Source organism: Periophthalmus magnuspinnatus, chromosome 7 (genome assembly GCF_009829125.3).
Source record: "Periophthalmus magnuspinnatus isolate fPerMag1 chromosome 7, fPerMag1.2.pri, whole genome shotgun sequence".
In the NCBI taxonomy this organism is placed as follows: domain Eukaryota; kingdom Metazoa; phylum Chordata; class Actinopteri; order Gobiiformes; family Gobiidae; genus Periophthalmus; species Periophthalmus magnuspinnatus.
The window spans coordinates 8,294,616-8,319,006 of NC_047132.1; the positions used below are offsets into that span (position 1 = coordinate 8,294,616).

General features: G+C 42.9%; 1 protein-coding gene across 1 annotated transcript in view; it reads left to right on the top strand.

Annotated features, from left to right (window-relative positions):
• plxna2 (plexin A2) overlaps positions 1-24,391 on the top strand; it is a 418,092-nt gene that overhangs the window by 337,079 nt on the left and 56,622 nt on the right. Inside the window, exons 19-21 of the mRNA XM_055223276.1 lie at positions 17,964-18,203; positions 20,368-20,511; positions 21,800-22,034. Coding sequence (XP_055079251.1) covers positions 17,964-18,203; positions 20,368-20,511; positions 21,800-22,034 — 619 coding nt within the window. The remainder of the gene's footprint in view (positions 1-17,963; positions 18,204-20,367; positions 20,512-21,799; positions 22,035-24,391) is intronic.

A 24,391-nucleotide genomic window follows, 5' to 3' on the forward strand; every position in this document is an offset into this window, starting at 1 on the left:
CCAAGTTGGATTTGCGGAATGCGTACCACCTGGTGCGCATCAGGGAGGGAGACGAATGGAAGACGGCCTTCAAGACACCCCTGGGACATTTCGAATACTTGGTTATGCCCTTCGGTCTCACCAACGCCCCTGCCGTATTCCAAGCCCTCATCAACGATGTGCTCCGTGATTTCCTTAACCGATTCATCTTTGTTTACTTGGATGACATCTTGATTTTCTCGCGGTCCCCCCAGGAGCATCACCAGCACGTTCGCCAGGTTCTCCAGCGCCTCCTCGAGAATAAACTGTTCGTGAAAGCTGAGAAATGCGAGTTTCACGCAGAGGAGGTCAGCTTTTTGGGCTTCATTGTGGGGCGGGGCCAAGTAAGAGCTGATCCTGAAAAGATCCAGGCTGTCACTGAGTGGCCCATTCCTACCAACCGGAGACAGCTCCAGAGATTTATCGGCTTTGCCAATTTTTATAGACGTTTCATCCGGGATTTTAGTAGGGTTATCTCGCCCTTAACTAAACTCACCTCTCCTGCTTTGCAGTTTGCCTGGTCCCCTGAGGCGCAGACAGCCTTCGAGAAGCTTAAGAGACTATTTACCTCCGCTCCCATCCTGCACCAGCCCGACCCTTCACGGCAATTCATCGTGGAGGTCGACGCCTCCGACTCGGGAGTGGGGGCCGTGCTTTCGCAGAGGTTCGACCCCCACAACCGCCTCTGTCCCTGCGCCTTCTTTTCCCGGCGATTGTCCTCGGCCGAGGTCAATTATGACGTGGGGGATCGGGAGCTCCTTGCCGTAAAGCTGGCCTTGGAGGAGTGGCGCCACTGGCTCGAAGGGGCGGAGCAACCATTCATCGTCTGGACCGACCATAAAAACTTGGAGTACATCCAGTCCGCCAGGCGCCTCAATCCCCGTCAAGCTCGTTGGTCCCTCTTCTTCAGCCGCTTCAACTTTCTCCTCACCTACCGCCCCGGATCTCGGAACGTCAAACCAGATGCCCTCTCCCGCCAGTTCGCCCTGGAGGATAGCCCGGTCACCGCAGAAACAATTATCCCCTCCTCGTGTGTGGTGGCCGCGGTCCATTGGGAAATCGAGGACACCGTCCGAGAGGCCCAGACCAACGACCCCGACCCAGGTAACGGCCCTCCAGATAAACTGTTTGTTCCCGATTCTGTCCGGTCTCAGGTGCTCCAGTGGGTCCATGCCTCCCGTTTCGCCTGCCATCCTGGTGCCGGTCGCTCTCTCTCCCTCCTCAGGAGACGCTTCTGGTGGCCCACGATGGACACAGACACCCGGGCTTATGTCGCCGCCTGCCAGGTATGTGCTCGGGCCAAGGCCTCCCACTCACCCCCTTCTGGTCTCTTGCATCCTCTCCCAGTTCCTCGTCGCCCTTGGTCCCACATCGCCTTGGACTTCGTGACGGGCCTTCCCCCTTCCCAGGGGAACACGGTGGTTCTCACCATTGTGGACCGCTTCTCCAAGGCCGCCCATTTCGTTGCCCTGCCTAAGCTCCCCACAGCCAAAGAAACTGCCGACCAGCTGACCAGTCATGTCTTCCGACTCCACGGCATCCCGGTGGACATCGTGTCCGACAGAGGGACCCAATTCACCTCTCAGGTATGGCGGTCTTTCTGCGACAGTTTGGGGGCCACGGTCAGCCTCACGTCCGGGTTCCACCCACAATCTAATGGGCAGACGGAGCGGGCCAACCAAGACCTGGAGTCGGCTCTACGGTGCACAGCCTCCGCCAACCCCGCGACCTGGAGTACTCACCTGCCCTGGATAGAGTACGCTCACAACTCCCTCGTGAGTTCCGCCACTGGTATGTCCCCCTTCGAGGCATCGCTGGGATACCAACCCCCTCTCTTCCCCACGGAGGAGAGGGACCTCGCCGTCCCGTCTGTTCAGCGCCATCTCCAGCGCTGTCGCCGGATCTGGAAGAAGGCCAGGGCGGCCCTTCTTCGGGCTGGAGCGCGCACTAAGGCGACGGCCGATCGCCACCGTGTCCCGGCGCCCGTATACCAACCTGGCCAGATGGTTTGGCTCTCCGCCAAGACGATCCCGCTGAAGACGGACTCCCGTAAGCTGTCCCCCCGATTCCTGGGACCGTTTAAGATCATGAGGATCATAAATCCATCGGCGGTGCGCCTCCAGTTACCCCCGTCTCTCCGGATTCATCCGACCTTTCACGTCTCCCAGGTTAAACCAGTCCGGACCAGCGACCTGTGCCCTCCGGCCGATCCCCCACCGCCCGCCCGAGTCATTGACGGCCACCCGGCGTTCACCGTCCGCCGCCTGATTGACGTTCGTCGCCGTGGTAGGGGCCTCCAGTACCTCGTCGATTGGGAGGGTTACGGTCCGGAGGAGCGATCCTGGGTGCCCAGGGCACGCATTCTGGATCCCGACATGGTGAGAGACTTCCACCGCGCTCATCCTGACAAGCCTGGGGGTCCACCAGGAGGTGGACCTTAGGGGGGGGGTACTGTCATGATGTCAGTTTTCCCTGTCCTCCCGTGCTCTCTCCCCCTCCCCTACCTGTGTGTCTGGAGCTGGGTGGAGTGCCTGACTCCTCCCGTGCACACCTGGGGTGCATCAGCCTAATCACCACCACCTGCTGCTGAGTACAAGAAGGCTTGGCAGTCTACACTCGGTGCCAGACCGTCCGCGTGTAAAACGTGAATGTTTCTAGCTAAGCTTTGTTATTTGGTACTTTCCTGCAAATGCTCATTTGGATTTATGCACCCTCCAGATTCCTGCCTCCACTCGCCCAGCTCCTGCCGTCACGTTCCAGTCCCGGTATCGTCTCCTGCTCGTCTCGTCTCCGGCTCGTCTCGTCTCCTGCTCGTCTCGTCTCCTGCTCGTCTCGTCTCCTGCTCGTCTCGTCTCCTGTCCGGTCCTGGTCTCTGGTTTGTCACCCGCTCCCCGCTCTGGTCTTCGTCTGCTCCGCCCGCCCTGGTACCGCACCTGCTTCTATCCCCGTCCTGGTCCTGTCCTGCCCGCCTCTACCTGCACCGCACCCGCCTGACCCGTCTCCCGCTCCCCGGTTCCTGTACCTGCTCTTGTGACCTGTTTAAAGACTGCATTTTCACCGCTGTAAATAAACACTGTTAAAACTGCTCTGGTCTGCATCCTTTGGTCCTATCCGCACCGTTACGACATGTGGAGATGAGGGGGTGGGAGGAGCAGGTGAATGGACTTTTGTGAAGATGAGCGAAGAATGAAGTATTTAAAGGGCCTGAATGCTGTCTGCATCTAATTGGAAAGCGTTAGCATGCTAGTTGTTGTTAGCTAATTTTGTTTTGCAGGTTTTAAGACGGTAAAAATCAGGTGCAGTGCGTTTTCAAAGGTTTCAATTTGATGTATCTATTAGCAAACATGCATACACAAAATATGACTTGCCAGATGCATTTCTTGGATTGGTTGATGACAGGAATACAGGAATACATGCCAGTAAAATAAATGTCTACAATATTGTCATGATCTGGTATTTTATGTTTAGTTAGTTTGTTGTTTAGTTTGTGTTCTTGTAATTCATATGTGTCAAATTCAAGGCCTGTGGGACAAATGTTGCCCGCCACGTCATTTTATGTGGCCCGCGACTAACTAAACGTCTGTCTTAAAATATGAGTTCATCAGGAGATACACAGTTACGCAGCCATTTTTTCATATCTATGCAAATTCATATGCAATATTTGTAACTCGAATAAGTAATAAATATAGAAATGGTTGATTAACAAGTAGTAATATATTGTAGGAGAGAATGGGAGAGAGACGGGGAATAGAGTTGCATTTGTTTTATATTACATTTGGTTACATTTAGTTACATTTATCTTACAGTTACATCTGGTCCTTTGAGAGCAACCATTTTGTTGATGTGGCCATCTGTGAAAATGAGTTTGACATCCCTGTTGTTTATATGTTTTTTTTAATGTAGCTGTTTTTGTATGTGACATTTGTTTGCTATGCCGACAAGTTGAAGGTGAAGTCATTTACTGGTCTATTTTGGAAACTGGCTTTAGTGAGTTGACATTGCAGTTGTTTTGCTCTTGTTTTGGCATTGATTATGGCCTACAGTAGCCCTTGTGTTCAGAAAATAAACAACCAGAAGAACTTTGGCGTGTTTCCTTACGCCAGAACTCTACAATATTACGTAAAGTATGTTTATACAATCACTCATCTAGTCAGTCCATGTACAGGGCGGTTCAAATCTTGTTCTAGCCAGTTCTTCAGCATGACACATGTCAGTATGAGTTTGTAAGTGGATGTTGATTTGTTTGGTTGGTGGTGGTTGAGAAAACTCTTGGTGAATTTTAAAGTATGAGATATTTATAACTATGAAAGGCCTTAAAGTTTGACAACCCCAAAGAGAACCAAAAGAGAAGTTGAAAAAAAAAAAACTTTCTTGCAAAATTATCTCCCAAAATCATTCACTACTTATCTAATTATATATGTACAGTGGTCTCTCGTTTATCGCGGGGTTATGTTCTAAAAATAACCCGCAATAGGTGAAATCCGCAAAGTACTCAGCTTTATTTTTTACGATTATTATATATGTTTTAATCCCACTCTCAACATAAATATCATTGTTTGAGTGGTCAGATCCAGTGCTCCCACAGATAAACACTGTTGTTGCGTCCTTGGGCAAAACACTTAACCAACCTCGCCCCCAGTGTCCGCGTACACTTATTTGTGAATGTTTGTGCGAACGGCTGAGCAGTTCCTTAATCTAACGTGCTTTGACTGCCGTGAAGGTGGAAAAGCGCTATAAAAATGTGACCACTGACTATAGCGAAATACTTTGATGCCAAAACATACATTGGGAGGCTCATTAACTGCGACATAAACTCCCATTTTTCCAGCTTTATTTCTACTCGTGCGTCTCTGCAGCTTTCCCATCTCAATATATTGTACTTCCATTAGATGATTTCAAAGCTCTCCTGGAATACAAGGAATAATTGAGTGGTCTCCGTTTGCTAGAATGTTCTCAGAATCCTTGAATGCTTTTATATGGCTTTCCTCGGCTCCGCTCCAGTTGGGGACTTGTAGCGGAGAGATGGCGGGGCGGGGATGAACAACTCCTCTTTGAAAATATGACAGCTTTGCACCCACTCACCAGTCAAAATCTATCCCCCGCTCTCTCAAAACCTTACATCAACTCGCATGCCATCTTGTCTAAACATCACACAGCATGGATCTGCCTTCTTCTTGTAATTACCAAAGCTTCGCGAGTCACAAAAGCATTTTAAGGGAAAGCGTCTGCCACAGTGAGAGAACACAGAGGAGCAGCCCGGGGCGGAGTTAAGAATTTAGCTAGAAAGACGCATTTATTCTATTTTGGTTGAGTAACACTGGAGAGAGGAGGCAGAGGAGGAGGAGGAGGAGGAGGAGAGATGTAGAAAAGTATTTGTGTAATACAGTGAGGTTATGCTTTCCCGGTGCAGACACTGTATAATTATTATGTAAGTCAATCTAAAGGGAGAAACGCACTGTGAGTGAGAGCAGAGGTGTCAGGCTTGTTTCCATAGTCAATGTAAACATATATTTAAGAGTTACAAGTGGATATATGGTTGGCAGGTAGGACTAGTAAGATATAATTTTTCAGTGTGTTTGGATATAATGGGAAGCTTTACAGTTGCAGAATAATCCAAGTAACCATTTTTTTTAAAGCGGCCATGTTTGTTTTTGACCCAAACGGAACGTGCGTGTCTCTGATTGGTTAATCCGCCTGTCAATCACACTCTCTGATAACAGGGAGACAGGATACAGCTCCAGATCTACTCGTTTTTGTGTGGTTCTGTCGCACTGTGGTAGTTTTCATTCAGATTTGGCCGTGCTTCTATTGTAGGGAGTATTATAGCATCTGATTACATGGGCCATATACCAAGAGCTGAGCTGGTTGGTACAAAAGTGCTAATTTCTCAGTTGTTTTGTTTACGTTTTACTATACATTCATGCTTTATGTCAGTGCTTTGTCTGTTGGTTTGTGGATTTCATTGCAAGATAATTCAAAACGTAATTAGAAGATGTTGAGCGTGTGAGTGCCATTGAAGCTTGTGAAAAACACATTCCCGTCACTAGCGTTGTAGCTTTGAACTACTTACCGCAAAAGGGCATTGCTGGCAGGATTTCTGTGGCCTAATTTGGAGTACGTTCACAACAGTTTAATGATGTTGACTTGATTTGGTCCTGTTTTAGTTCTAGTTCTGGTTTAGGCCTGGTCTAGTCTTGGGTTAGTTCGGGTGTATTTGCGATTTTTAAGTTGGTTCTACCCAGTTTTCTTGGAGACTGCAATTCGTAAATAGTGAGCGTGTGTTGAAATTGGGGATGCAAAGTTATTCCTGTCACAATTGTATGCCTCTTAGATTCTACTGAACAAAAAGTAAAAGCGAGCTGTTGAAACTACTACTTCATGACATCACAAGGTGGAACCGTTAACTGTCTGGTTTAGCTCTTTGGTCATTTTCACCTATTAACTGTGTAATATCCAGACTTTCACTATAAATACCATACATTTATACTGACGCCTGTCCACCGGAGAAATTTCACATCACAGCTTAAGACTGACCTTTTCATCTGCGGTGTCTCTCTCTCGCTTAAACATTTAAAATTACCCATAATTCATTGCGTTGCGTCTGCTCCTCCTTTGTCAGCGAGGAAGGCCGACAGCGGTGCGGCCCTGTCTGTCACTCTTCTTCAAATGATCACCTGTCGGGCCCCAAATTGCTTTTCTTCTCTCAGTCTCTCCCTCGTCACCTGCCCAGACTCAAAGACATCGGACAGAAACAAAGAAAAAAAAAGACCATTTTCTTTGCGCAGACGGCGACGTGTCTCCACATTCACAAGTGAGGCATTAATCACGATCTTGATTAGAGAGAAAATGGCTGAAAATGGTTGTATTTCCAATCTGTCTGTCATCCCAGGAACATGTCCCAATCACCAGCTTTGTCCAGACCAAAGTCATTTCACGTGGTATTGTAGAACGAAATCTATTTCTATCTGCGCTTGGATCTGAGAAATGGAAAAGTACAGGCAAATGTTGATAATTCAGAATATTGTTGAAAAGGGCAAATACTTTGATTGGAAATGAAATGCAAATAGATTTAGTAGATACTGAACAGAATGAAATCTAACATTGAGTTTCTCATAAAATGTTGGAGGGTACAGTGCCTCCCAGATAAATGTGAACGGAGAAGGAGGAAAAAATCACGTAATCAGCTGTAATCACACAAGGCTAAAAATATAACTGATAAATATATTTGTATTTTGATGTTTTTTTCCAGTGTGTTGTCAAAATACAAAAATTTTGGAAATTTAAGCTGGATTTTGCAGAAATGAAAAAACATATTTTTGGGGTGCATTCACACATGTGCATTCACCATATCAAAACTGAGAATAACCTAAACTAAATCTGAAACTAAAACTAGATTAGACCAGGACCAAACCAAGTCTACGGTAAGTCTGGTGAATTTAAAATATTGATTTCCGAGACTGTTAAAACTGCATTTTTTTTTTTTTTTTTTTTTTTTTTTGCATTAGCTCACAGTGTCTTTCCCTCAGTCGTCCAGGTATGATCCATAGCAAAAGAAAAATTCAAATAACCTATCTTTTATTTATAACTCAGACCTACATCTAAACAATGAAAGCAATAGTGCTAGCCTGTATGCTAATAGGCATGAGAGCAGCCATTAGGGGCCTGAATGATTATGCAAAATATGACTTAGGCCGACCTAACGAGCAAACAGAAACTGTAAACAAATAGTTGTGTTAGTCTCAGTGTAGTTAGCTCCTTCAGAAAGATATAAGGCAATGTTCATGAGTAACCTCACCAGATTTAAAGAAGCGTCTTGGATGAGCAGCGAAACATCTTCACTCCAACAACTTTTTGTCCAGTTGACAGATTTGAATTTTTCTTTTATTATTAACTCACAATATTACGTCAATTAAAGGTTTTACTGTCTTACTGTCAGATTTTACTGTCTTAAAAACATGAAAAACTGAAGTAATTTTAAACAGTTTGCAGTGGTCCAAAGTTACTCCTCACTTACCACAACTCTCAGAATCAGAGTTTCATCGTCATGGTAAAAGTTTGAAAGTGTTATGTATTTACTTGTATTTTTATAAAGTAGCTGTACATACATTTCAAAACTTGCCGTTGACCTTAATTAATCTTTGCACAAACACAGAACACACCGCGCTGTATCACCGCGGCATAAGTTTCACAGTGACTAAGTGTTGGGCTCGGAGTGTGAATAGCACCGCTTCAGTTTTGACAGCCGCCATCGCAACAAACGTTAAAATGAGTCACCACGGCAACAGGTGATTTCATACTGACAGCCTCTGTGTGCAAGAGACCCACGACTCAAGTACTACAGCAAAGAGCAGGGCTTTTTATTATTAGGTTAAAGATGCACTGTGTAACTTTTCTGTTAAAGGGTCCATCAGCTGCTTGTATATCTGTCTATAAGGGAGGGAGATGAGATTGAATCCATGAGAACAAGACGAGATTTTGACATAATTTATATAAAAGTTGTTGCAGTTTACACACAACATTCACACAAACACAGTGTCTTGCTCAAGGGAACCACAACAGGACAAACTGGTTGAATTGAGGATAGAACCTGAACTTTCTGGTGTAGTTCTTTGGTGATTGTCAAATACTAAGTAGCCGATATAATTTCAGTGCTAATCTATCTATCCCTCTATCCCTCCATCCCTCCATCTATATACAGTGATAATCTCTATATCTGTCTATCTTAACTCTGACTCTCTCTCTGTTCACCTGTCTCTGCTTTCTTTACTGTCTTTTTCATCCCTCCTTTATCTCTTTCTTGTCCTCTCTCACTCCTTTCTGTCTCCCTCTCTTTCTTGTTTATCTCTCTTACTCTCTTACTCCTTTCGCTCTCCCTCTGTCTATTCTTCCCCCGCATCCATCCACAATCTATATATCTCTCAAACTATGACTCTCTCTCTTCACCTCTCTCTGTCGCTTTGCTTTCTTTACTGTCTTTTTTCATCCCTCATTTACCTATTCTCTCTCCCTCTCTTTCTTGTCTGTCTCTCGTTTATCTCGTTCTCTCCCTCTCTCACTCCAATCTCTTTCCCTCTCTTTTTCATTCATCATTCATTTATCTTTCTTTCTTTCCCTCACTCACTGCTTTTGCTCTCCCTTTCTCGTTTATTCCCTTGTTTATCTCTCTTTCCCTCCCTCTCACTCTGTTCCCCCTCTCTCTCCTTATCATTTATCTCTCTTTCTCTCCTTCTCTCACTCCTTTCTCTCTCCCTCTCTTTCTCATTTATCTCTCTTTCTCTCCCTCTCTCCATTCTTTCTCCCTCCCTTTCTCGTTTATCCCTTGTTTATATCTTTCTCCCCCTCTCGCTCTCATTTATCCCTCGTTTATCTCTCTTTATCTCCCACTCTCTGATTTATCCCTCATTTATCTCTCTCATTTATCCCGTGTTTATCTCTTCTTCTCTCCCTCTCTCATTTCTCCCTCATTTATTTCTCATTCTCTCCCTCCCTCCATCTGTTCTCCCTTTCTCTCTCATTTCTCCCTTGTTTCTCTCTCATTCTCTCCCTCCGTCCATTCTCTCTCTCATTTATCTCTCATCTATCTCTCATTCTCTCCCTCCCTCCTTTCTCCCTCTCTCGTTTATCCCTCGTCTGTCTCTCGTTTTCTCCCTCCCTCTGTTCTCTTCCTCTCTCTCGTTTATCCCTTGTTTATCTCCATTCTCTCCCTCCCTCTGTTCTCTTCCTCTCTCTCGTTTATCTCTCGTCCATCTCCATTCTCTCCCTCCCTCTGTTCTCTTCCTCTCTCTCGTTTATCCCTCGTCTATTTCCATTCTCTCCCTCCCTCAGTTCTCTCTCCCTCCCTCATTTATCCTTCGTCTATCTCTCGTTCTCTCCCTCCCTTCGTCTGTTCTGTCTCTTGTTTATCCCTCGTCTATCTCTCCTTCTCTCCCTTCCTCCGTTCTCCCTCTCTCTCATTTATCCCTTGTTTCTCTCCCCTTCTCTCCATCCCTCCCTCCGTTCTCTCTCATTGCCTGTGCTGAGGCCTGTGGATGCTCGAGTGGGCAGTAGCAGTAGCAGCAGTAGCAGTAGCAGTAGTAGCAGTAGCAGTAGTTCATAGTAATGTATTCGGCCGCGGGGGTGAAGAGTCTTACTGCCTTAAAACACTTTGGCTCTGTCCAACTGAAGAGAAAGAGAGAGGGAGGAAGAGATAGAACCAACGAAAGAGAGAGGGAGGGAAGACGGATGAGGCCAAGATTCCAATTATTTTCTCTATCTGTTGACCTAAGTCCACTTTATCAATGCTGAACAATGGACTGGCCCTTCCTCTTACATGTCCTGGAGCAGCGCACATTTTGGCAGAGAGCTTAACTCTTCTTCTGCGCTCAAACATGCACAGTCTGGAGTTCAACCCGGGTCTTTGGCTCCAAAATCTACAAGAAATTAACTAAAAAGTATAAACATTTTGTAAGACACTATATTTCACAGCTCACAAACACAGACGTGATGTAGAGGCAACTTCACTGACTATGTGCACAATACATTTACTCTCATTCTCTGTCGCCGTCCTCTTCTCCCTTTCACACTGTCTGTCTGTCTTTCTCTCTGCCTCCTTATCCCTCCATTTGTCTCTCACTCTCCCCCTATATATCTATCTATCTATCTATCTATCTATATGTCTGTCTCTCTATTTATCTCCTCTCTCCAACCTTCATCTCCCTGTCTACTTATCTCTCTCATTCTCTTTCCCTCTTTCTTTCTCTCTCTCTCCCTCCTCTCTCTCTTTATCCATCTCTCTTCCTCTCTCCCCCTCTCTCTCTTTCCCCCTCCCTCCTTCCCTCTTCTCCCCATCCCCTCCTCTCTCTCCCTATCATTCACTACCTCCTTCGAGATTTTCTCTCCCTCCCTCCCTGCCACTCTCTTTTCCTCTAACCTCCGTCCCGCTCCCCCTCCCTCCCCCCCTCTTTCCCTCTTCCTCTCTACCTCTCCCTCTCCCTCATTCTGTCCCTCTCCCTCCCTACCTCCCTCTCTCTCTTTCCCCCTCTTCCTCTGTCTTCTCCCCCCTCCCTCTCTCCCTCATTATGTCCTCCTCCCTCCCCCTCTCCCCCTCTCTCCCCTCCCTATCTGTTTCTCTCTCTCCCCCTCCATCTCCTTCCCTCTCTCCCCCTCCATCTCTTTCCCTCCCTCCCCCTCCTCCCCTCCCCCCCTCCCTCCCTATCTCTCCCTCTTTCTCGCGCTCTCCCACCCTCCCTCTCACTCTCTCCCTCTTTCCCTCCCTCTCCCTTTCTCTTTCCCTCTCTCCCTCCCTCCCTCTCTTAAACATAACTCTTATTTATCTTCATTAATCCACAGTGAGTTAAATGTCTTGCCAAAGGACACAATAACAACAGTAAATGTCAGCTTTAGGCTTAGGTTACAGATAAAAGTTGATATTTAAGCGATAGTATTTGGGAAAATCTTTCAAAGTAATTTATGTACATTTTTACAAGCAGAATAGTGACATTTTTACACAGTAGTTTAGCTCTTGACATTTGGCACAAATGAGATGCTTCACTGTTAATGAGGCATTTTTATAAACATTACTTTCTGATGTAAAATGGTTTTGGGAAGTGAGGTCTGCATAAATGATGGTAATCTCACTTTTCATATGCCTCAAAGAGCAACAAAAAGTACTAGTAGTAGAAATAGCAGTAGCAGTAGTAATCATTCTAGCTGTAGCAGTAGCAATAGGAGTAGCAATATCAGTACCAGCAGCACCCCTCACATGTATCGGTGGTAGTAGTAGTAGTACTAGTAGTACTAGCAATACCCTCTCACTAGTACTGGTAGTATCCTTCAAGAGTAATAGTATAGTTGCCCTCAGTTTCAGTAATAGAAGGAGTAGGAGTAGCTGTAGCAGTAGTAGTCATAGGAGGAGTACAGGTACACTACACCATATATCTGCATCTGCTTTACTACCTGAGCCTATGCGGTGGTAGACTTTTTTATGGAGACAATACATCCCAAGCAGCATATCTGCAGTATTTGGGCCCTGTATTTGTGCAGTATTTGGGCCCTGTATTTGTGCAGTATTTGGGCCCTGTATTTGTGCAGTATTTGGGCCCTGTATTTGTGCAGTATTTGGGCACTGTATTTGTGCAGTATTTGGGCCCTGTATAGTATCTGCAGTATGTGGGCACTGTATTTGTGCAGTATTTGGGCCCTGTATTTGTGCAGTATTTGGGCCCTGTATTTGTGCAGTATTTGGGCCCTGTATTTGTGCAGTATTTGGGCCCTGTATTTGTGCAGTATTTGGGCACTGTATTTGTGCAGTATTTGGGCCCTGTATAGTATCTGCAGTATTTGGGCCCTGTATTTGTGCAGTATTTGGGCCCTGTATAGCATCTGCAGTATTTGGGCACTGTATTTGTGCAGTATTTGGGCCCTGTATAGTATCTACAGTATTTGGGCACTGTATTTGTGCAGTATTTGGGCCCTGTATAGTATCTGCAGTATTTGGGCACTGTATTTGTGCAGTATTTGGGCCCTGTATAGTATCTGCAGTATTTGGGCCCTGTATTTGTGCAGTATTTGGGCCCTGTATAGTATCTGCAGTATTTGGGCCCTGTATTTGTGCAGTATTTGGTCCAGGCAGAGCAGATGGCAGTGGAGTGTGTCGTTGACTTGCAAATGGCTCTTGTTCTGAGTGACAGTCGGGAGGAGGCAGCATCTGTCTATAGGACATGTCAGAGAGCCAAAAGACTCAGTACTACGGTCCACATTAAAATGGAACTATGTGCTCTAAAACGTGTATATAGGACAGAGCGTATTACTTATTAAACTTATTACACACATTATACATACTACAGTATATCAGACATTAGCCACAACACATTTTAACACAGCTTAGAACAGTTATGCTAGGTCTGTATCACATCATATTACTTAAGTTATGATAGCAACATTTTTTTTAAATTAGCAGTAAAAAATACAACTTTTGGGCCAATTCATCTGGAAGCCCGAGGGCCAACAAAAACTGATCTGTGGGCCAGATTTGACCCTTGGGCCATAGTTTGGATACCCCCGAAAAGGAGAAAAAAAAGTATTACTGTATTTTCCGAAGTATAAGTTAAACAGGATTTCTATTTCTGGAAATTCAACCAAACTGTGATAAATAGAGAGAAAAATATATGTGAAAGTAGTACTATGGGCCCTGGTCACCTGTAGCTGTCTGGGCGAATATTTGATGATACAACAGATGGGCGAAACCAGCTATAAAAACAAAACCGGATAAATCTTCAAAGCAAATTCTGATATTCTGAAAAAAATGTAGTTTGGCTAGTAAAATAAAAATACATATTACACTTTTAGTCAGATACTTGTGTTAAATTCTAACTATAATCCTTTTGTTCATTGTAAATTGCAATAAGTCGCACTGGAGTATAAGTCGCACCAGCCAAAAAATGCATAATAATGTAGAAAAAAACATTTCACATATAAATCACATCTGAGTATAAGTCACACCCCCGGACAAACTATGAAAAAGAGTGTGTCTTATACACCGGAAAACACGATAATTCTGTAATATCCAAATAGTATTCAGGGTGGCCTCTCCACATAACTTACCTGCGACTTCTATAACATAGTCATCCAGGTAAATAACATTTCCATGGAGACAAGCAGGTGGCAAATCGGAAAAGTTACACTGTGCAGCTTTACTGTTGAGTTGTATCTGTACTGGGCATTGATTATTGTTTAGATCCAGTGCTTTTACACATTGTGTTAAACGTATGAACATGTTAAGAAATGTTGGAAATTCAGAAAATCACTGAAAAAAACACTGAAGTTTTCTCGTAGCTGTTAGTTGAAAAGTGAATTTAGGTCATGGCTTTCACTTTGGGAATCATGATTTGAGAATTCTCATGTATTAACAGTGTTCACATGCTGTTTTGTGGATTTTATGTGCTGAGGCTGGAAGATGAAATATGCTCTAAAAACTCATTTGAAAAATAATGATTGCTTTGAGCCAGGATAATGAGCTGTAAACACAACTCTAAATTGCTATTCATTTGTTTGAATACGTTTTAGTTAAGTCTTGAAAACAGATTAACATCAGGGTTCCGCAGTGAGTAGTGGGCATTATCTTCCAACTTGCTTTCAAATAATGTTAAGACTTTGCACACCACATTTTCATATCTCAAAACCATCCTTTATGGGCGTGCTACTATGGAACATTTTATCATGAAACTGCACTTCTTAGTCGAATTTCACACAACTTTAAATAGTGCCAGCCCCCTGTGTGGTTGCTCAAATCTATTTTTAAAAAGGTCTTATCGTCTCTTTCTCGTCACTGTGAAATGTGGGAAGAATTTTCAAATGCCATGCGACCGGCAGAGGCAGAGGAGCCGGAGCGGTGCATGTCTCCGGGCCGGATACAGTGAATTTGCCGCGAGAATAGATTAGCCCAAAAAAAAAATAACACAATGTCTCATCAGTTTTCCTCACATCAAGAGTTTATTTTTGGGATTCCATGGCTATTTCCGTGTTGCATTGGTTGTCATAGCAGAGCAAAGGCGGAAAAGGGTATCTATGGGTAAGAAATGGACGGTTGCCATAGCGATTAACTATTAAAAATGCAATATTATCTTTTGAATCGCTGAATTTGAAGTCTCAAAGCGTGGCAAAACTTACAAATAAAGAGTGGGATTGTGTTGTTGTACGTGTCATCATTTTTTATTTTTTATTTTTTTGGGGGGGGGCTAACACAGCTAGCTCTATGGATGTTTTACGTGGCTGCGCGTACACAAACATGCTAAAAACGTGCAATTACGCTAACTCCATTCTAGCGTTATTGCTGTCACTTGTTTGAAGTTGGCGGTGGCAAATATTTCATCTGCAAAAAATCAAAAGTCGTCGATTAAATCCCAGTTCTGACCAATACAAACAGCAGCAGTTGTGTCGTTGAGCAAGACACTTCCTTGTCCTTGTCTACGTATGAATCTGTTTGTTTTACTACGACAGAGTTTCAGATTTATAAAAAGCGGTGAGTGAACACGGGAGGTTGTCACACTTTCGCCGGCGTGTTGTTTCATTAGCAGGTAATGTGTGACAATTGTGTTACTAATAATAATTGTACAAGTAAAAATAAGAGGAGAAATTGAGCTGTCAAAGAAGTACAGCAGGTAGTGACAGCAACTGTTACTGTTACTGAAGTAATAGATTTAGCATTAGTTGGAGAATGGCAGGATTAGCGCAAGCTTCTGTAGTATCTGATGCATGAGTAGTACGCATAGTGGACAACGTAGTAGTAGTAGTCATAGTCGTAGCAACAGTCATAGTAGTAGCATTAGCAGCAGTAGTAGCAGTAGCAGTAGTAGTAGTAGTAGTAGCAGCAGCAGCAGTAGTAGCAGTAGTAGCAGCAGTAGCAGCAGGTACGAGCAGTAGCAGTAGCTGTGTTGGTAGTAGTATTACTAGTAGTAGTAGTAGTAGTTGTTGTTGTAGTTGTTGTTGTAGCAGCAATGGTGGCGGTAGTAGTAGAAGCAGTAGTAGTAGAAGCAGTAGCAGGAATGGTAGTAGTAGCGGTAGTAGTAGCAGCGGTAGTAGTAGTAGCGGTTGTTGTACAGGCAATGGTAATAGAAGTAGCTCACACCAGCATTTTACAGTAGTATTAGAGAAATGGCATCATACATTTTACATGTTACAAGTAAATTTGAAGTTTCAGTTCTCTAAAGTTTGACTCTGGAGACACAGCGGTGGAGAGAACAATTTTCAGACTTTTTTGGCCGAGCTCTGTGCAACAATCAATTCTCCGCCTGCTTCCCCTCCAGACCTGAGGAAGGAGAAAACTCAAATCATAAAACACACAATCCTGTTACTACCTCCAGGACTCTGCGATGTCTCTATACTTTGTAGTTGTTGTCCTCCAAAGAAGAATCACTATTTCTTAGCAGCTTTAGGGAAGCAGGCGGCCAGTGAAATGGATTTAACAGCCTTTTCTGTGGATAAGTTTATTATAAGGTGATTATTGTTGGGCTTAACTTCCCACAGGTTTGAATGAACACTGTGGCAGTTCTGTTAACATGACACTAGTGGGCGATTACAGGCAAGAGGTGTGGATTTTGATAACTTTTATTTTTATTTTAGAGCCAGAGGGAAGAAAGTAAAGGTTTTTTGAAAGGTTAACCTTGAAATATTCCAAGATGAGATTTTGCCAGGCTAGATTTGTTGGCTGGTAAGTTTACATTATTTGTACTGGGAGCGTGCAAACTTTTTTCTGTGTGTGTTTTTCTGGAGGACTTTTGAGAGTTTGTTCTATTGCAGGAGTGTCAAACTCATTTTCACCGAGGGCCACATCAACAAAATGGTTGCTCTTAAAGGGCCAGATGTAACTGTAAGATAAATGTCACTACGTTTTAATCTAGTTAATTAACCATTTCTATTTTTATTACCTATTCAAGTTACAAATATTGCATATGGATTTGCATAGACATGAAAAAAAAATGGCTGTAACTGTGTATCTCCTGATAAACTGACATTTTAAGACAGTCATACCTTTTAATTTAGTTTGTCGCGGGCTACATAAAATGACGTGGTGGGCCGAATTTGGCCCACGGGACTTGAGTTTAACCCGTGTTCGATTGGATACTAATTGCGAGATAGAGCCGCCAATGTTAACTTCATTCACAAGGAAATAAATGAACCAGGTAATCGAAAAAATGTAGTCCTAATAAAAGTTTTTTTCAATAATAAAAAAAAGTATTGTCAAATTTATGATGTATAATGTAGCAAAATGCACAAAAGGCTACTTTGTGTGAACATATCTTGTGAAGTACATTGTGAAAATCTTGTAGTAATGCAGTTTTTATGGTAATTTTGTTCCATGCTGCAAGAGAGACGACAGAATACTGATAGAACTACCACGTACAACTATATTTGCAGTATTTTCACTAGAAAGCGGCACAAAAAGGAACGCTGCACTTTACACCCATTAGACACTGGTATTACTGGTATTCTCATGGGCGCTAATGCTAACGCTAATGAATGCTAATGTAATGGGTACACCGTGTCTGAGGTCATCATGTCCTTATAGATCGCATTGCATTAAGATACTACTCCATCTACATCAGCGTGCATTAACCAGCGCTCTTCTCTGATTGGCTGACGGAGACACAGTGACCTCATCAAATAGTCATTATGGGTTCTGCCAGAGTGGACTTACACAAATGGATAAAAGTGTTAGATATAATAAATACCACATTTATCACGTTAGGTATTCCATGTTTTTATGAACTACATCTTAATAAAATATGAAATTCTACATTTTCAAACTTTCTGAGGTCAGGGACCCCTTATTGGTCTGAAAGTATCACAAGGCCTCCTATTGTCATCCAAGTTTATACTATTTAGTAGCAGTAGTAGTAGTAGTAGGGGTAGTAGTGGTAGTAGCAGCAATAGTAGTAGCAATGGTAGTAGTAACGGCAGCAATAGTAGTAGTGGTAGTAGTAGTACTAGTAGTGGCAGTGGTAATAGTAGTAATAGTAGTAGTAGTGGTAGTAGTAGAAGTAGTAGTAGTAGTGGTAGTACTAGTAGCAATGGCAGTAGTAGCGGCAGCAGTAGTCGTAGAGGTAGTAGTGTTGGTAGTGGCAGTGGTAGTAGTGGTAGCGGTAGTGGTAGTACTAGTAGTAGTGGAAGTGGTAGTAGTGGCAGTAGTAGTAGTAGTGGTAGTACTAGCAGCAATGGTAGTAGTAGCAGCAGCAGTAGTGGCAGTAGCAGCAGCAGTAGTAGTAGTGGCAATAATAGTAGCAGTAGAAGTAGTAATATTGTTTTCTTCCAACCTTAAACCGTGTAAGTGAAAGTGAAGATTTGTTTATTTTATTGGCGTAGTAGTTTCAATCAAAAACTTGCTGTTTGAATTTACCTTCCAAAACCAAAAGGCAAATGTGATAATCTTTGTACTAATCTAATTCTTGTCTTTTTTGTGTGTTTTTTAGGTGTGTAAAGTCCTGAACACCACGAGTATGAGCTGTTTTGCCCCCTCCCTGCTGCCGGAGTACCTCCCCGGGCTCGACTCAGTGAAACACGCAGACGAGTTTGGATTCATCTTCAACAACGTCCAGGCTCTTTTAGTCTACAACAACACCAACCTCCTGTACTACCCCAACCCGTACTTTGAACCCCTCAGTACTTCTGGGGTCCTGGAGCAGAAGCCAGGGTCGCCCATCATTCTCAAGGTACAGAACAACAAATCTACAGCTATCTACTACTAATATTGTAAGAACAGTCTCAAAATCACAAAATTCTAATGTAGAATTGATGCTTATTTCAAAAAATGAGGCTGCATTATAATGAAGACAAAATGACAATCTAGTTCTTGCTTTGTTCAAATTAATCAAATATTCAATCAAGAATAGTTCAGTATTTTACAGTGCTAATACACGGGTCCTGTTCCCATTGTCAGAGGTGCTTTTGTGTCATTAATTATTGAGCCTTTCTTCTCCCGGAAATCTCTCCTAAAGTGTGGGTTTTATTTGACCTTGGGAAATGTAACAAAGTGTCTAAACTTGTGGAGCACTGTAGCGCTAAAAGTACTAGCTCCATGGTAGTGCAGTAGAGCAGAGTAATAGTTGTAGCTTGGTCAAGGGCTACAACTATGTAAGTTGAAGGTTATTTCAATCGTATTGAAGTGTGTCCTCTGTTTTTGACCCATCCTGCAGTTCTGCTGACCACTGCACGGGGCGGCCTGTGTGGCTGGTTTATAGTCAGTATGAAGCTGGAGGATTAGCATATTTTGCATAATTTTAGGTTATGTGGGTGCATGTAGTATTGGAACGACATCCTGCAACTTTTACTGTGTTTTATTTTTTTAACACAAACATTTTGACCTAATGTCTTCCTTATGTTAGAGTACTGTGACAGCTAGGGTCATCAAAAGTATTAGTAAATAAAAAATTGAAACTAAACTAGTATTGAAACTAGGTACGCCTTTGGACAGGTATCGATACTAAAAAAGTAGGGATGCACGATTCATCTTTAAGTACCGTATTTTCCGGTTTATAAGTCGCACTTTTTTCATAGTTTGGCCAGGGGAGGGACTTATACTCAGATGCAATTTATATGTGAAATATATGCTTTTTTCTTCATTATTATGCATTCTTCATTATTATGCATTTGGCTGGTGCGACTTATACTCCGGTGCGACTTATACTCCGGAAAAAATGCTATGTGCCAATACTCCATATTAACCGATACCAGTGTAGAGTTTGAAAATGGCACTTATTTCCTTAAAACACAGTTGATTTATTAAATGATAAGCGATCCAATTGTGTTATGTAACTGTTATTTATCCATCACATAACTACTGAACAGCTTGGCATGAATAAAAGTTCAAACCTTATGACACATTCTAGTCCAAAATCAGTCTGTAAATAGTTTCATTACATCCAAATAATGGCCCAACCAGGATATCGACTACTCAATCCAGCAAATTATCAGTATCGGTGTTGATATTCGATACCAGTATTGTATTGGTGCAAAAAAGTCACTTTTTCTGAATAGTTTTAGAATGATTTTGAGCTGTATCTTTCACAAGTATAAGACACATAGACTAGTATATGCCCATGGACCACTATGGAACCTACTGGACACCGAGGGATTACACAGATATAAGGCCACATGGTAATAAAAGAAAATACTATAATTTAATGCTGAAAATGTCATTCTATTGTCTAAAGAAAGAAAAAACTGAATCAATATTGAGTTTTGAGTCTATTCCTCAGTACCAGCCTAGCAGTAGTAACCTTCTGTTTGACCATGATGAAGAGACTGTGCTCTTCACTCTTGTCATCGCTCATAATACGAACTGTGATGGATGTATAATTGAATTCAGTGGCCTTAACATGAACTGCGGGCTTAACATAATATTATATCCTCCATTGTCCCATGTCCAGCTGTTCACTGACTGTATCCAGTGATGTCTTTGTCCAGAGCGGTCCACTGCCCCTCATTCACTCTGCTGTAGGTCACATATTGGCTTTGTATTCTGCGATGAGACGCCCGCTGTGTCAGGGCTCCAGGGTAGAGGTGATGGGGGGAATAATAATAATAATATAATAGACCAGCGTAGACTTCATTTTGCAGATCGTACAATACACTGACCAACCATAATATTATGACCATCTGGTTACCGGCTCACGTTTACATTTCTTACAGTTGTTTGGTTATATTTAGCTGTCATCATATAACTGATTTTATAAAAAAGTATATTGCAGGTACTCTTTGATGTCTTTGTCCAGACCGCCCCCCTTCTGTCTCATTCACACTGTTCTGGGTGACATATTGTCTTTATATCCTCACTGTACCGTATGATCTAACCCTCCCGCTGTTTTGTCACCTCAGGGCAGAAACCTGGTGCCGTCGGCCTCTGGTGGCGTGAAGCTGAACTACACCGTCCTGATCGGGGACACGCCCTGCTCCGTCACTGTGTCTGAGAGCCAGCTCCTGTGTGAACCGCCCAACCTCACCGGACAATACAAAGTCATGGTCAGTTCATACTTAATGGATTTATCGCTTTGAAGCAGGATTTTTTTGTATTGTTGATTCAAAATAGCATATTCGAGCTTGCGATTTGATACTTTCTATTGTACTGATGCTGAAGCAATAACATCCACCGCCACCACAAAAGTTACACAGTGAACCTTTAAAAAGAAAAGGAGTGTTCAAGAACCATCTGCTTTGAGTCGCTAAACTTCACTGGACCGTATAAATCCTTTCATGCATAATAGACTTATCTTCCCAAGTATTCATTCCTATTCTATCCGGGATGCTTCTCTGCTTTAGTCATAAACTGTATTATTGTGTGAGGTTTCCATTGTTTATTCCACAGCAGGAGATGTGTCAGAGGCAGAGCGGTGAGGTGCGTTCACGGTCAGAAGGTCCATTCGGAATCCGCAGCAATTATTTTGAGATCTCAGTTTTGCTTATAGAGTCCTGCCCCGGTCAAGCCCCTCTCAGCTGCAGACTGCAAATGATGCGTTCAAATTCAGCTCGCAGTATTTTCTTTTATTAGGCTAAATGCTATGACTCAATATGCCTTATTCATGACAGTTATGTGGGAAACAAAATATCATATTGGGCATGAATTAAAAACATGGGCTGGTGAAAGTAATATAAAAATATATATGCTGCTTTGCCTGGAAAGTTCCACAGTATGACATTAAACTTAAAGGTCCTGGTCCTATATTACACAGTGCTGACTCTTGTGAGCATTAAACCACGTTATAATGTTTTTATTCCATCAAAAACATACCTGAAGTTGTGTTTTGTTTCATTCACACGTGTTTGAGTAACACTTCATTATCAGTCTGTCTACATCTTCAAAGCTCAAAATGCTCTGTTTCACCTTGTGATGTCATGAGGCAGTAGTTTTCAAGTTAACAGCTCCTTTTATGTTTAAAACCAAGGGATGGCATTATTCAAATGATTCTAAGAAGAAGAGCACTTCCTGTATCACCACATGACTTCACAAGGTGGAACAGAGTGTTTTTAGTTTGAGAGAAAACAGCTTACATATGTAGGATTTGTGTGTTAAATGAGTGAAAAGTTTGAGAAAGTTGCATAATATAGGCCCTTTAAAGTCTGTCTTGTTTTTAATTCAATTAATCGTGTTTTGATACAAAAAAATATTCTTATTGTGAGAGTGTTTGCCTCTCTAAGGATCTGATCTGTAACTCGGCTGGTGGTGACATCTACTTATGGCCCTTGACATTTTAATGTCATATGGTGGAACATTTCAGGAAAAGATAAACTATGCTTGTGTCCTCTTGTACAGGTGCAGGTGGGTGGTCTCCACGTGTCCCCCGGCTCGGTCCACATCATGTCCGACTCTCTGCTCACTCTCCCGGCCATCGTCAGCATCGCGGCCGGAGGAGGGCTGCTCCTCATCATCGTCATCCTCGTCCTCATCGCCTACAAGCGCAAGTCCAGAGAAAATGACCTTACACTCAAGAGGCTGCAGATGCAAATGGACAACTTGGAGTCCCGGGTCGCCCTGGAGTGCAAAGAAGGTATGTGTATGAGCTTAACGATTTTGGGTCACGTATCTTGGCTAAAAAAAAATAATAATAGTAAATCCAGTTACACTCATGCTTCACAGCAAGAAGTTTGCTGGTTTGACGCCCAGACCTCCCAGGCTTTTCTGTGCAGAGTTTGCTCCCTGTATCTGGGTGGGTTTCCTCTGGACACTCTAGACTAGCTCAAGATGTGGAGATGTGTCCCTGAGCACTTTGTACAACAGCAGCTCTCTGCTCCTGCCTCAGTGCCATTGGTTGAAGGATGGGTCAAATTGAGAGAATGGATTTTTCTCAAGAGGGATTAATAAAGTCTACTTTAATCTTAAGTTAGCAACACAGCCTCAGCAATGAGCTATTATGCTGCTGTCTGTGCACTTCTGTGTTGATGAGAAAAAAACACAAAGTGCTGCTTTTGCAATATACTCTCTTCAGGGCACGCAAAGCATAAAGCGCTTTATAAAAATGTGACCATTACCATTTAGGGGAAAACACAAAATGTACTCATTTACAAAAAAAAAAAAAGAAAAACTAACTCTGGTACCCTAGCTTTAAATTGTCACCTATAAACAGGAATTTGAAAGCCCTGAGTTCTTCGAAGCTGGTTGAATCTCACGCTGCCATTGCACGATGCATTGTGAGTCTAGCTTTCTTTGAATATTCATTTTAAAGGCTGGGGTCATAAATGTGTGCTCCACATGTTCACTGCTCTCCACATACTAAATAATGCAGAGAAGTTTTCTTTCCCCATCTAGCCCATACAGTGCTTTTAGTTCTATATCACATTGGGCTATATCACTTGTGTCACTTAGCCCTGCATGTGACCCGCCTTGTACTTAAATGCTTCTATTTCTATCCACAGTTTTTTCTTAGTAATCCTATCCTATCCACTGCAGCTTAATCAAAAATGTATACAAATGTGTTTTTGTTATAAATTTAGCTTCTGTCCAACCAATAAGAAATGCCCGTTACATCTCAGTGGAATCCTCTATACACTATACTATTCATTGTGGCTGGTTGCATCATTTATTTACTCTATAGGGGGCATGTTAGCATTATCTCTCCTCTCGGGGATCCACGACCTCTGCCCCTCTGGACTGCAGGAGATAACCTAATGAAGATTTTCTAGCTGATTGCAATCTCCCTGATAAATTAAGTAGCCTATTGGGGTCTAAATGTGAGTAGTAACGCCATTAGGCTAATCTATGAAACAGGTCAAAGTGAACAGTGGAGGGAGTTTCATTTATTTATTACAGCTACTTCAGGCACAAAGGGTCAATAAATGGACAGGGTTTGGTGGTTTCAATTTACCGCTGTCACATATACCTCTGGGTAATAGCTTCCAATTCAAAATTCAATAGTTCTGATATTTTGCAACTTTTATTCATAAAAATGTGAAAACACGTATTACCTTATTTTTCAACTGTCACTCAAAATTACATTTGTCAATCAATGTGAAATGCGGACTATGCGAGTTTTCTGGTGGACAGTCCCTCACCTGCTTGTCTCCATAGAAATGTTATTGCATTGCCTGGAATATTCCACAGTATGGCATTAAGCCTATCTGTCTTCCATTAATTCAGTTTTATTTTATCGTTAAAACATGCATTCTTAGTTATAGCGTCGAATCTGGAGTTCCAAGTTCCATATTTGGAACTCCGACCGTGAGTATCATAGCAACCAAAGAGCCAATCCAGAGTGACCCGGTTGAGCCCCTTCCCACGCGCATCGCTAGTGTAGCAGGGAGCGGGAGCTTAGCAACGCTGTCAGCCAAACCTGTTGCTAACGCTGGCGACCTCGGGGAAAGAGGGCGCCTGATTTGTCTGTTATTAATGTCGTATCTTGATTTTTATGGACACAAATAAATAAGCGAAAATAAAAACACCAGGATAATGTAGAGCGAGTTAATACAAACATTTTAAGACCAAAATTATGAGGTTCACTGCAACAGTTACAGAGAGAGGGGTAACAATTTTTCAATGTAAAGTGAATTGGAGCCAGAGTCGACGGAGCCTGAAGCGCGCCCATCGTCACTTCCTATTTGAAACATGGCGGCTAGCACGTTCGTTATATCCATTTACATATAAGGCTGTGATTCTCACTTTGAGCGGGCTTACCTCTCCACAGATCTGGCCTGTAACGTATCCCAGTGGTATCACCGTCTTATGGATAGATGAGCTTAATGCCATTCTGTGTAACATTCAAGGCAAAGCAATAACAGCATGGGATTTGAATAAAACAGTGTGTAGTCCAAGGCCTTCTCTCCGAATGGTAATTGGCAAAATGAAATAATAAAATAAGAAAATCTACAACCGGATTCACAACCTGACACACTGCTTATGTTTGTATTTCTT